Raw genomic sequence first — 13,511 nt, 5'->3', positions numbered from 1 at the left:
GGGGTTCTTTTTATTTCGGTGTCTGAGTTCAGTACAGATTCTAATATAGGCCTATATATATATATATATATATATATATATATATATATATATATATATATATCTTTAAATGATGCTAACCACTCATTTATTTCGAAACTTCGCCAATGTTTAGGTTAGATTAATTAATATATGTCACGATAACGAGGTAAATATACAACACTGTCTTTGAAGGGAAAAATTAAATGCCATAAGTGCCTAGTGTATTGTCATATATATATATATATATATATATATATATATATATATATATATATATATATATATATATATGACAATACACTAGGCACTTATGATATTTAATTTTTCCCTTCAAAGACAGTGTTGTATATTTACCTCGTTATCGTGACATATATGAATTAATCTATTAAATGCACACTCTTAGACCTAAACATTGGCGAATTTTCGAAATAAATGAGTGGTTAGCATCATTTAAAGTATAGTGGTTCGTCCTCATTAGCGTATTCATTCAAATAAACGATGAGTAAATCTGTGCCGTCTAACAGCTTTCGCTTTTAGCATTCGATGCTTCGCGTTCGGTAGAATGTGAATGACAGTCTACTATTTCTAAATGTCCATTTTGCTTTTGTATGGCAGACAAAAAAAAAAAAAACTATTTACCTCGCCAACCATAATTTGCATCAGACCCCTTCAGGCAAAAGCAATAAACGAACATTTATTCTGTGAAAAAAAGAAGCCATTTTCCGTGGAGTCGAACACTGGCCCCGATTCTCGAACTTACGCGTTGCAAACACGATCAATTAGCGGTTGAAAAGATGCTGAATGAAATGGGATTCGAACAATACGTGTTTTGGACGGAGTTTGCGTTGTTTTTTTTTTTAATGTCTCTTCTTCCCCTCGAATGTGGACGAAATGAAGCCACTTTCTTTCGTCATCATTGTTGTTTGTTGAAACTCAGCTACTTAACTTTTGTCATAATATTTGTCGTGGTATATCTATTGACAATTAAACTAGTTAAACATACACACACATATATATTATACACACATATACGTATATATACAATATATATATATATATATATATATATATATATATATATATATTATATATATATATATATCTATATCCTATTATATATATATATATATATATATATATATATATATATATATATATCCATATATATATATATATATATATATATATATATATATATATATATATATACTATATATATATTCATTTAATAATATACATTTATATATATGTATTGTATGTATACATATGTTTATATATATTATATATATGCATATTATACATGCATGAAGCAACAAATGTCCTTTAAGATCCAATTCTCTCTACCTTGGAATCAATATATTTTCATATATGTTAACCGAAGGGGAATTTTTCAGTTGATGATTGGATATTAAAAAACATTTGTAGCTTAATGATATATATATATATATATATATATATATATATATATATATATATATATATATATATATATACACTTCATTGGATAGGCCTATCACTCTAGGGTTAGGCTTCACTCATTTTCCATTCTTTTTAATTTTGTGTCCATTTAGGCCTATACACTAGGAAAGAACATTTGTTTGCCCGTCCAGTGACCCAAGGAACTGTGATGCCACTCTTTGCATTGTTTCATCCGGGTCTAGGTTGGAAAAGGGCATCGGATTCCCGCCCTCATCGCCCTCTGCATCAAGTACACTAGGAAAATAATGGGCAAAGCTAATGGGTCTGCCCCTCTCTCCCACTCTTTCTTTCTGCAACTCTTACGGGGATATCCTTCTTTTCCCTAACTGGGAAACTGGTTCACTTCTATCCCAAGGTGAATCTTTTGTTATAATGAGTACTTAAATAAACAGTATTTTTTCCCGTTTAAACCCATATTACTATGATGAAATATTTTATCCAGCATTCAGAGGCTATGATAGTACTTAGTAAATATCTAGATGAAAAATATGGCAATATTATTATTCATTATTTTGTCATTATAGGTTGTAATCCAACACATTTTTTAAGCCAATTCCTTTTTCATTCACGTGTATGAATATGTGTATTATCCAATTACCTCCATATCAATTTCCCCTCTCTTGTAAAATATACCTTTATCCATCATGCATGGTTTGAAAAAAACATTATCTTGGGCTTTTTGTATGTATATTTATGCATTTAAAGCCACTAATGAATAATAAACAGTATCATACTTACCACATTTTGTTCAATTTTAACCTATAGAATGAATCTGATTCAAAAGAGGCCAACAGTCGGTTATATAGCTCGTTTACACACTTAACGATCTGCTTTTGTTTACAATGTATTTGATTTGCTCTGTTGCAAGTAACGAGTAAAATTATAAGTATATTTGTCGATATCACTGACGTCGGTGAGATTGACCTCATCTCATGAAGGGCAGGTCGTTTGGCGTCAACTGCTAAACTAGACTGTCAGTATTATGGGAAGTAACTTATAGACATGAGAGAGAAACGCCTCTCATTCAGTGTTGGCAATGCGAGTGTTGTGGAAAGTGTTTCGTCTGAAGTCCTGGATTGTGGACACATTCTGGAAATTCACTGTGAGAACGTATTGTGGGTCTACGAATTAGCCAAACGAGCTCGCTAAATTGATACGAGGACTCGAGGTAAATTGGCTGTTTCTGTTCAAAATCAAGACTTGTTTTATATTTCTAGATATTAAGTTTTGCGTGAATACAAAATAATTATATAGTGATTGCATTGTAGAGGGATAACGAAGCGTCGGTGTTTTCAAATGTCATTCTGGCCTAACGTAACCTAACTTGTGCCTCTTTACCCAGCGAGGGGGGTTGGGTACCCACGGTCCACACCAGTAGTTACCCCTGCAAACGCAGTGGCCTGATGAATGCTTAGGTATTTCAATAACTTTGACTCAGAACTAGAAATGAGGAAGGAACAGATTTTAGAATTATAATTTTTGTACATCGGATTTCATAAGAATATAGGAATATTTGATCTCTGAAATATTTGAAGACGTTAGATTCTATTACATTAAGCCTGATTTTTTTTATAAGTACAACGGTAAAGGCCTTACGTAGTACTTAAGATTAAAAGATGGGAAGCATAAAACTAGGCCTAACCTCAAAGAAAGCTGTAGACAAGCCTCGTAGAAGAGTGAAGGCTATAGAAAACCGCCAAGTATGTTATAGGCCTAGTAATGAAGTGATTATATAAAATTTCTGAGGCATTATCTGAAATATATCATTAGGTTTTTCGAGACTATCCATCAGATTTCGTATGTGCTTTTAAGTTTGATTACAGATACAGTGTTTAGAATAAAACTTGAAACAGGACAGTTCCGAAGCTTGAAGAATAGTTTGACAATAACTGCTGTCTCTCTCTTCTGGTATATGAATGAGTAAAGTTGACAGAAAAGGTGGTATTATTTTATACCCAAGAAGAAATCCATCCACCAGTGGTAATATATAATATATATATATATATATATATATATATATATATATATATATAGATATATATATTATATAATATATATATATATTTATAATATTATACATATATAGATAGATAGGATAGATAGATATAATTACTTCCCTCAAAGGCCCCTATATATAATCTTAACCAGAGGGAGGTGTTATATACAACGGCTTCATTAACATCCTTAACCTTCTTAAACTTGACTTCCAAATTAAACTACTTGATTCATCGCAAACTAACACAAAAAAGTGAGCTGTGATTCCCATTATAAGATGCAAAGTAACACGCTATTCCTGAAGCAAGGATTCGTGCTGGCATAAAGCCAGCCTAGATTAAACTTAACAGCTTGCATTCAGTTTATGTAGTCTTGCCTAGCGAGTGAGAGACCTCCTTGTCAGGTCACGTGACGTCACGTCTTCCCTGAAGTCGGGATATAGGACTGGTATCTTAAAAAGTCCGTTTTATAGATATATATATATATATATATATATATATATATATATATATATATATATATTAGTGTATATATATATATATATAATATAGTATATAGTATTATATATATATACACATATATATATATATTAATATATATTTATATATATATATATATATATATATATATATATATATATATATATATATATATATATATATATATATGTATATATATATATATATATATATATCTATATATATATATATATACATATATATATATATATATATATATATATATGATATATTATAATATCTATATATATATTATATATATATATATATACATATATATATATATATATATATACATATATATATATATATATATATATATATATATAATGTGTGTGTGTGACTGGTAAAGATGTTCTGTGTTACAACAGATTTCCATCTAATAAAAGGGGCCCATAAAAACACCAAAATATAGAGAGAAATACTATATTTCAGAAGAGGGAGACAGCAGTCTCTGAAATATAGTATTTTCTCTCTATATTTTTGGCGTTTTTATGGGCTCCTTTTATTATATATATATATATATATATATTATATATATATATATATATATATATATATATATATATATATATATATATATATATATATCATTCATTCATTTATATATTACATATTTATTTTGCTTACCCGACATTTCATTAACCGGAACCAATTTTATTGAGGAAAACATACGCAAATATGCAAATCATGTTAGACAATCGCATAGGCCTACCCCGTTTCACTTCATCACAATCACCGCATTATTACAATCCTAATAATATGACCATCCATCGATCGTACAGTCAGAATTAAGGATTTTTTTTTTATTGTCTATGAAAAGTTTTCTGGAAAATTTTCGATTGACCTAACATGGTCAAATTCGATCTTTCGTTCCCGCGCTGTGGTGATGTTTTCCCGCCAAAGGTCAATCAGCGGAAGGGTTCGAGGTCACGAGAGGTTAATGAGGCATTTCCACCGTACAGTAAGCTACGTTTTGACGTCAAAATGGAGGATAAAAGATTAAAGAAGAGAGAGAGAGAGAGAGAGAGAGAGAGAGAGAGGAATTAAAGACCAAAATATTTGAAATAAACGTGTCGCCCTTCAGTTTGAAGATTTTTGAGAGGTACCTCTTATAAAGAACATTTGTATTTATATATTCATTTTGGTTTTAACGACATACAGTGCTGCATTGCCAAAATACAGGACAACAAAGAGGAGTTGCGGTTTGTCGTTATGTAAATGAATACTTATAGAATAATTCTCCCTGTTTTATCCATTCCGGATATTTCATTCAACTCACAAAAGGCAGTAATTGATTCTCTCCTCTTCTCGCTCTCTCTCGCTCTCTAGAATAATATATATATATATACATATACATAATTAATATATATACATACATATTTTAACCTATAACATGAATTATAATTATATAATATATTTATTATATATCATATAATATAATATATATATATATATATATAATATATATATAATCAAAACCAGGATTTATTTCTCCGTACCGTCAAAACCTTTATTGTTCCTGTTGTGTGTGTGCGTTTTTTTTTCTTTTTTGGGGTGGGGGGGGGGGGGGGGGGGGGGGGGGGGGGGGGGGGGGGGGGGTGGGGGGGGGGGGGAGGTGTGTGGGGGGTTGGCACCCCGGCCAATTGTTTTGGTCACCGAAACCATTTTCGTGTCGGAATATAATTTCACTCTTTGATATTGAATTATTTTTCAGCGCCATTCAACTGCAAAAGTATTGCAAAAACACCCGCGCAAGGAATATGTCCCTCTATAACCTTAAAGAGGTTGGCCCTTAAAGAAGCATCTCTGCGACCAACCACAGACGAGTAGCCACCTGATACATTTTCAAACCTACAGTCGATAATAGCTCCAATCTTTCACCATACGCTTTCCTCTCCTTTCAGAGGATCGATCTTGGGGCTTAACGTCGGTGAGACGCGGTTTGTGCCCACTGGTTTACGTGGGATGTGAACTATTGTGTGTTTAAGGAATATAAAGTGAAACATTATTAAAATTTTCTAAGAACGTTTATTTGCTTAACTCTTGATTACAAAATACCAAAAAGTACGTTTCGTATAAACGTATAAAATCTAATGATATGTCTCATGAAGTACAATTCTTGAGGTTAGCTTATCTACCACTTATTACATTAAATACAAAAGACATTGAAACTGACTGAAATGATCCAGTTCACGCCACAAATCACAAGATATTTTTGCTTACTCGGGCAGTAAGCCCACAAATTACTTCGTTGTTTTTGTTGTTATTGATCTTGTCGGAAGGTTAGGAAAGGTCTATGGGAAAGTCGTAAAAGGTCTGAAAAAGGTGTTTTGCGTCGAGTTAAAGAGACAGGAATCTTAGGAAAGGATATTTATGATTTATTTATCAGAGTGAAAATGTAAAAAATAAAAAATGTGAATGTTAAACAGTACAGAAAAATGATTTCCAAGGAAATATAGCGTATTTATTTTAATTTTCCTTGGTGAAACAAGGCTATATTTAACCATAGATTTTAGCATGTTTTAATTCAAGTCAAGTTAGAAATATGTTCACAACTTGTGCGTAAGGGGAAAATCTTGCACGCGTCCTGAGTAAGCTAGAGGTCGGATCACGCCTCATTTTCACTAACTTAAATCTGTTTGTTAAGTCATTTTGTAGTATTTCCTAATATTTCTGGATGCGATTTATGCTGAAAACCTTGACATCCTAAAAGGACATAGATTAAGTAATTGTCTTAACTTCGTGGATTCAAACCGACGTTGGCCATCAGACTGAGAATAGTCCTTGACAAGTTTCACTGATGTAAGTCATCCGAGTACAAGAAACTTAAAATTCAAATATTAACACTTGTGTATTGTCTTTCAAAATCCCTGAAGATGAAAATAGTAAAGATGGAACAGTTGTTGCTGCTCAGTTGCCCTACGATAGAAACCCCCATTACCTGAGGACGTCATATCCCGCCGTCCTCATCTCCTGAAAGGAGAAAGGATACTCCTAGTCCTATGCTGAGTAGGCGCTGAAGGGGGAGGAGAAGTTCCCTCCTTGCGCTGGGCCCTGGCGGGCTCCAGGGACTTCAGATAGTCTTGGTAAACGCGGTACTCTGTAGGCGTCATCAGTCCCCTGTGGAACAATTTTGACAAATGAAGTATTTTGCCAGGCTAAAATGGTTCATTTTGTTTGTATTATATTATTATTATTATTATTCAGAGGATGAACCCTATTCATATGGAACAAACCAAAAGGGGCCACTGACCTGTACTTCAGCCTTCCAATATGTTTGTTATTATTATTATTATTATTATTATTATTATTATTATTATTATTATTATTGAGAAGATCAATCTTGTTCATATGAAACAAGCATACAGGGGCCACTGACTTGAAATGTAACATTCCAGTATATTTATTAATTATTATTATTATTATTATTATTTTATTATTATTATTATTATTATTCAGAGGATGAACCGTGTTCATATGAAACAATCCCACAGGGGCCACTGACCTGAAATTCAGCCTTCCAATATATTTATTATTATTATTATTATTATTATTATTATTATTATTATTATTATTATTATTATTGTTTATTATTATTCAGAAGATGAATCCTGTTCATATGGAACAAACCAACAGGGAAATTCAGCCATCCAATATATTTATTGTTATTATTATTATCATTATCATTATTATTATTATTATTATTATTATTATTATTAGTAGTAGTAGTAGTAGTAGTAGTAGTAGTAGTAGTAGTAGTAGTAGTATTCCGAGCAAGAACCCTATTCATGTGGAAAAAGCCCACCAAAGGGGACCATTGACTTGGAATTCGAATTTCCAACGAATATGATGTTAATTAGAATGAAGGAACAGAAGGTAACACGAATACAAAAAGAAGAGATCACTTAGAAAAAAGGTAAATTAATAAATAAATAGATGAAAACGTAAGTAAACGATTAAAATACAAGAATTGGTTTTAAGTTACTGATGCGTTGCATCTTCGCTTGTCATTTGCAGTTCCAAATTATCGACAACTGGACGTTTATCGTAAATAACTCAAAGAAAAAAGGTTGTTGATAAGTGTCAGTCAGTGACAACCAGGCTGGACATAAAATCGTTATAAGTTGGCCGGAAAAACTGACAATAGGCAGCAAAAGTTGGCCTAAATTAATGGAAATAATTCTGGTATAGGCTATATACGTTTCTGATCACCTGACGAAGACCTCATAATTATGAAGCGGGGATTGGGGGCGATATTACCTGGCTCCTTTAAGTACCGGCCGAGTAGTTTATTTATGTTCCGATGTTGGAGCCTGTTCTTTAAGTGCCGGTTTTGTCTGTCCGTCCGCACTTTTCCTCTGTTCAAGATAGATCTATTTTCGGTGGCCTTGATTATACGATGTACAGGAAACTATTGCGCTTAAGAAACGTCGGCGCATTTTTTACTTTTTCGCAGGTCAAAAGAGCAGTTTATTTATGTTTCATCTCGAATTTATCGCTTTTATTTATCATATAATTCAATTTGGTTCAATAAATAACTGATTTATGGCGACATCTACTTTACTGACGCAGTTTGTAGAATCATAATAAAATCTATTATATTCATTCAATTATTTGCCAATAACGCTAAAAGAAAAAGAAAAAAAAAAGAAAAAACACGGCAGTATGTCGCCGTTTTTGTCACCATATTCCTCTCGACCTAACTTAGAGAAATATGCCATGTCTTTGGTACCTAAATAAGCAAGCTTAATTTGAGGGACAATAGTCGGACGCATATTCTCAGAATTGGTCTATAAAGGCAGAAAAGAGAGAGAGAGAGAGAGAGAGAGAGAGAGAGAGAGAGAGAGAGAGAGAGTGCAGCCATTGTTTAACGGAGAGAGAGAGAAGAGAGAAAATACCAACCATTGTTTAACAGAGAGAGAAGGAATGCTAATTATTGAATACGAGAGAGAGAGAGAGAGAGAGAGAGAGAGAGAGAGAGAGAGAGAGAGAGAGAGAGAGACTAGCTGTTATTTGACGTTTGTGTTTATAAAGAACGAAGTTCTCATTTTTTAAATCTGATTTTGTAATAAACAACTCGACAACAGCAGGCCAAATTGGGCAAAGATATTATCCACAGAATATGCTATTGTTTGATTTCATTCTTGAGAATGGAAACTTGCTACTGACAGTGTCACTGTATTTCTGCAGTGACTTGAGCAAACGGCTCATAGACAATTAATAAAAAAATTTATCTAGTGGTCTCTGTGGGCTTATTCCATATGAATTCGTTTCATCCTCTGAATAATAATAATAATAATAATAATAATAATAATAATAATAATAATAATAATAATAATAATAATAATAATCCTTACCTCTGTAGAGTATCGAGCGAGACCCACACTCCGTTCGACCCAAGTTTACGCATTAACGTCTTCGACTCTTCGACCTTGGCGGTGCAAACCTGTCGAATACAAATCGATGTTGTGATTGATTGCTTTCTGTAATTAACATTCAACTTTGAAATGATTTAACATGCTATATTCTTTATACGTGCAGTTATGTGTAATTCGTTCATGTCTATCGTAGGAATGTTTTAAGATATTTTTCGATGGTTCGTAGGACTTTTCCAGGATATGTTTCGGTGGTTCGTAGGACTTTTTAAAAGGATAGTTTCGTTCGTAGACTTTTCAAGGATGTTCGGTGGTTCGTAGGACTTTTCAAGGATATGTTTCGGTGGTTCGTAGGACTTTTCCAGGATATGTTTCGGTGGTTCGTAGGACTTTTTAAGGATATGTTTCGGTGGTTCGTAGGTCCAGGTACGTAGGTTTTTAAGGATATGTTTTCCTTTCGGTGGTTTCGTAGGACTTTTAAGGATATGTTTCGGTGGTTCGTAGGGGACTTTTTTAGGATATGTTTTCGGTGTTTCGTAGGACTTTTCAGGATAGGATATGTTTCGGTGGTTCGTAGACTTTTTTAAGGATGTTTTCGGGGGGTGGGGTTCGTAGGACTTTTTTAGGATATGTTTCGGGGTTCGTAGGATCTTTTTAAGGATATGTTTCGGTGGTCGTAGGACTTTTTAGGAGATGTTCGGTGGTTCGTAGGACTTTTTAAGGATATGTTCGGTGGTTCGTTAGACTTTTAAGGATATGTTTCGGTGGTTCGTAGGACTTTTCAAGGATATGTTTCGGTGGTTCGTAGGACTTTTCCAGGATATGTTTCGGTGGTTCGTAGGACTTTTCCAGGATATGTTTCGGTGGTTCGTAGGACTTTTCCAGGATATGTTCGGGGTTCGTAGGACTTTCAAGGTATATGTTTCAGTGGTTCGTAGGAATTTTCCAGGATACATTTCAATAGTTCGTAGGAATTTTCCAGGATATATTTCAATGGTTCGTAGGACTTTTTCATGATATTTTTCGATTGTCAGTAGGATTTTCCAGGATTTATTTTGATGGTTCGTAGGACTTTTCCAGGATATATTTTAATAGTTCGTAACACTTTTCCAAGATATATTCCAAGGGTTCGTAGGACTTTTCCAGGTTACATTTCAGTGGTTCGTAGGACTTTTCCAGGATATATTTCAGTGGTTCGTAGGACTTTTCCAGGATATATTTCAGTGGTTCGTAGGACTTTTCCAGGATATATTTCAGTGGTTCGTAGGACTTTTCCAGGATATATTTTAATAGTTCGTAACACTTTTCCAAGATACATTCCAATGGTTCGTAGGACTTTTCCAGGATACATTTCAGTGGTTCGTAGGACTTTTCCAGGGATTATATTTTTGGTTTATGGTTCGTAGGATTTTCAGGAAGGATATTTTCCAGTATTCGTAGGACTTTTCCAGGATATATTTCAATGGTTCGGTTTTAGGACTTTCCTTATGGATTTACATTTTCCGAGTGGTTTCGTAGGACTTTTCCAGGATATATTTCAATGGTTCGTAGGACTTTTCTATGATACATTTCAGTGGTTCGTAGGACTTTTCCAGGATACATTTCAGTGGTTCGTAGGACTTTTCAAGGATATTTTTCGATGGATTGTAGGGCTTTTTCAAGATATTTGTTGATGATTCGTAGGACTTTCTCAGGATGTTTTTCGGTGGTTCGATGGACTTTTGATATTTTTCGATGATTCGTAGGATCTCCTAAGGATATTTTTCAGTGGTTCATAGGACGTCTTCAGGATATTTTCCCAAGGTTCATAGGACTTTTTCAGGACATTTGTTGATGATTCGCAAGACTTTCTCAAGATATTTTTTTATGATTCGTAGGACTTTTCCTGACTTTCCCAGGATACTTTTAACAGACTGTAGGACTCTTTCCATCCATACCTCTTTCCAAAGATCCTGCTAACTTTTCCTTTCTCGTATTACATAACTCTTTTCTTCTGCAATCCTACCCCCATCCCTTATATCGACTTTAAGGATCCTTTACGTATAATACTTCCGTAAATTGATAGACATCCTTCGTCTCTCTGGGGACACCATAGATAATCGCGCGTTCAGGAGACAGCTCTTTACAGAGGCAATGAATTCAATGTATTTGTAATGACTCAGGGGGCGTTCGTTTTCAATGGAGATAAAGTTGATGTATCTTGTGTTCTTTTATATTACCTGTGAAGTTTCCTTTCGTAATTCCTTCGTAATTTATTTGATTTTTTTCTCTTGCTTCTCCTGTTTCTTCTTTTATAGCCTGAAAAAAATTGTGCAGGAAGAAATCCACTGAGAAAATAGAAAAAAATTATAGCTGTGATTTTACAGTAATCTAATAAAGACAAAATTGTATAGGCAGAATTTCTACTGAAAAGATAAAAAAAAAAAAAAAAACTATTGCCATGATCTTGTAATAATCTGTTTCGTATCCCAGTGAAAGTAAGTTGCTGGTAAAGGAGGTAATTCGTGATTATTAAAGTGCAGCCGAATTGATTGACTGGTTGCACGTTGTCTGGCGCTACTTTCGAGATGAGACTTTGCAGAAGATAATCTAATCAGACTTCCCTGTTTCTTCGCTGGAGCTATGATTTTCAGAGACAGAATACAAGACACACGGAAGATACTGACTTGCATTAAGCAAAAAGATATTAGGACAATATTGACAGAGAAGAGACGATATACGATACAACGATACAAGGAGAACGGTAACTGACGCACACGACGTTGGCGGTTAGAGGTCCGTTATCGTTTCCAGATTTGGAAGAAGAACGATCTCTTGATTGCGAGAATGCATTACCCAGATATCTTCGTCTGTGTTATCTGAGCTGTTAAGTAAATTGATAAGGGAATCCACCAGACCAGATATACTGTAATAGGATGATCATTTTTGCTAATGCGTCGTTGCATATTAGGCAAATTGAGCACAGACTCTGTACCGGGCGTTCCCGGAACCTTTTGAAGGGTGAATTAACGAATTAACAGATATTCAAAGCGCCTCAGTGGCGTGATCGTTATGGTCTTGGCCTTCCACCTCGGTGGCCGTGGGTTCGATTCTCGGGCATTCCAATGAGGGGTTAGAGATGCGTATTTCTGGTGATAGGAGTTCACCCTCGACGTGGTTCGGAAATCACGTAAAGCCGGTGGTCCCGTTGCTGAATAACCACTGGTTCCATGCAACGTAAAACACCATACAAACAAATAGATATTCAAGTCAGAAAAACATTATATGGATTTTGCTGACAATAGGAAGAAAATGTGGTGACGCTTCGGAATACGTCATTGAAAGACGCTTTAAAGGTTAAAGAACTCGAATTCCTGTAACTGTATCTTTTGCGAAGGCTATATATAGATATCCACTGCCTAGGAACTCACTTGTTCCGTGTTCCTCTGTCCCAAATGTAGTGTTTCCCAATTCACGTAATTGAAAGTCTCGATTCCACGTCATTGTGTACTAAAGTGATGATTATTTCGGTTTAAAAATTTCTTTTATTTATTGTACACTGTTCTCTTGTCCCAGATGAGATACGCCATATCTAATAGTTGCGAGAAAATGGTTGATTTATCAGTAAGTCATGGTAAGAATTCGTTCTCCAGAGTGTTATGAAGGCACAGAACAGCTCCGTCAGGCGTCCGAATGTTGATGCGTTCAGTTACTTGCTTCCTGTTTTTTTAGTGTAATGGAGTTTTTTTTTTTGGCGTTCATTGGCCTATTGTGCATGTGTTCGGCGCTATAGTAGACTCACATCAACCGTGCGTTTGATGTCTAGGCCAGTCCCTTACGACGCTCCTGATTGGCTGTTGATAAGCCAATCACAGGGCTGGAAACTCTCAGTCTCTCTCGAGAGTTCACATTGGTAGGATCTATGTTCCACATCTCCTGAGGAGAGGTGGAACATACATCCTGCCTATGTGAACTCTCGAGAGAGACTGAGAGTTCCAAGCCCTTTGATTGGCTTATCAACAGCCAATCAGGAGAGTCGTAAGGAACTGGCTTAGATATCAAATGCTCGGCTGATGTGAATCTACTATAGTATACCTCTTCCCTTCCTCCCCACCCACTTCATTTGTATCTCGTACCATCT

General features: G+C 34.6%; 1 protein-coding gene across 1 annotated transcript in view; it reads right to left on the bottom strand.

The window, feature by feature from the left end:
* Window positions 1-6,077: 6,077 nt before the first annotated feature.
* The window catches only part of LOC135202433 (uncharacterized), a 44,688-nt gene continuing 37,254 nt past the window's right edge, over window positions 6,078-13,511 (bottom strand). The window contains exons 5-6 of the mRNA XM_064231829.1: window positions 9,374-9,462; window positions 6,078-7,136 (exon numbers count right to left, since the gene is read on the bottom strand). Of these exons, the coding sequence (XP_064087899.1) occupies window positions 6,983-7,136; window positions 9,374-9,462 (243 nt within the window). The 3' untranslated portion in view covers window positions 6,078-6,982. The remainder of the gene's footprint in view (window positions 7,137-9,373; window positions 9,463-13,511) is intronic.

This window comes from Macrobrachium nipponense, chromosome 30 (assembly GCF_015104395.2).
Source record: "Macrobrachium nipponense isolate FS-2020 chromosome 30, ASM1510439v2, whole genome shotgun sequence".
In the NCBI taxonomy this organism is placed as follows: domain Eukaryota; kingdom Metazoa; phylum Arthropoda; class Malacostraca; order Decapoda; family Palaemonidae; genus Macrobrachium; species Macrobrachium nipponense.
This window is presented reverse-complemented; position numbering and strand designations above follow the sequence as displayed.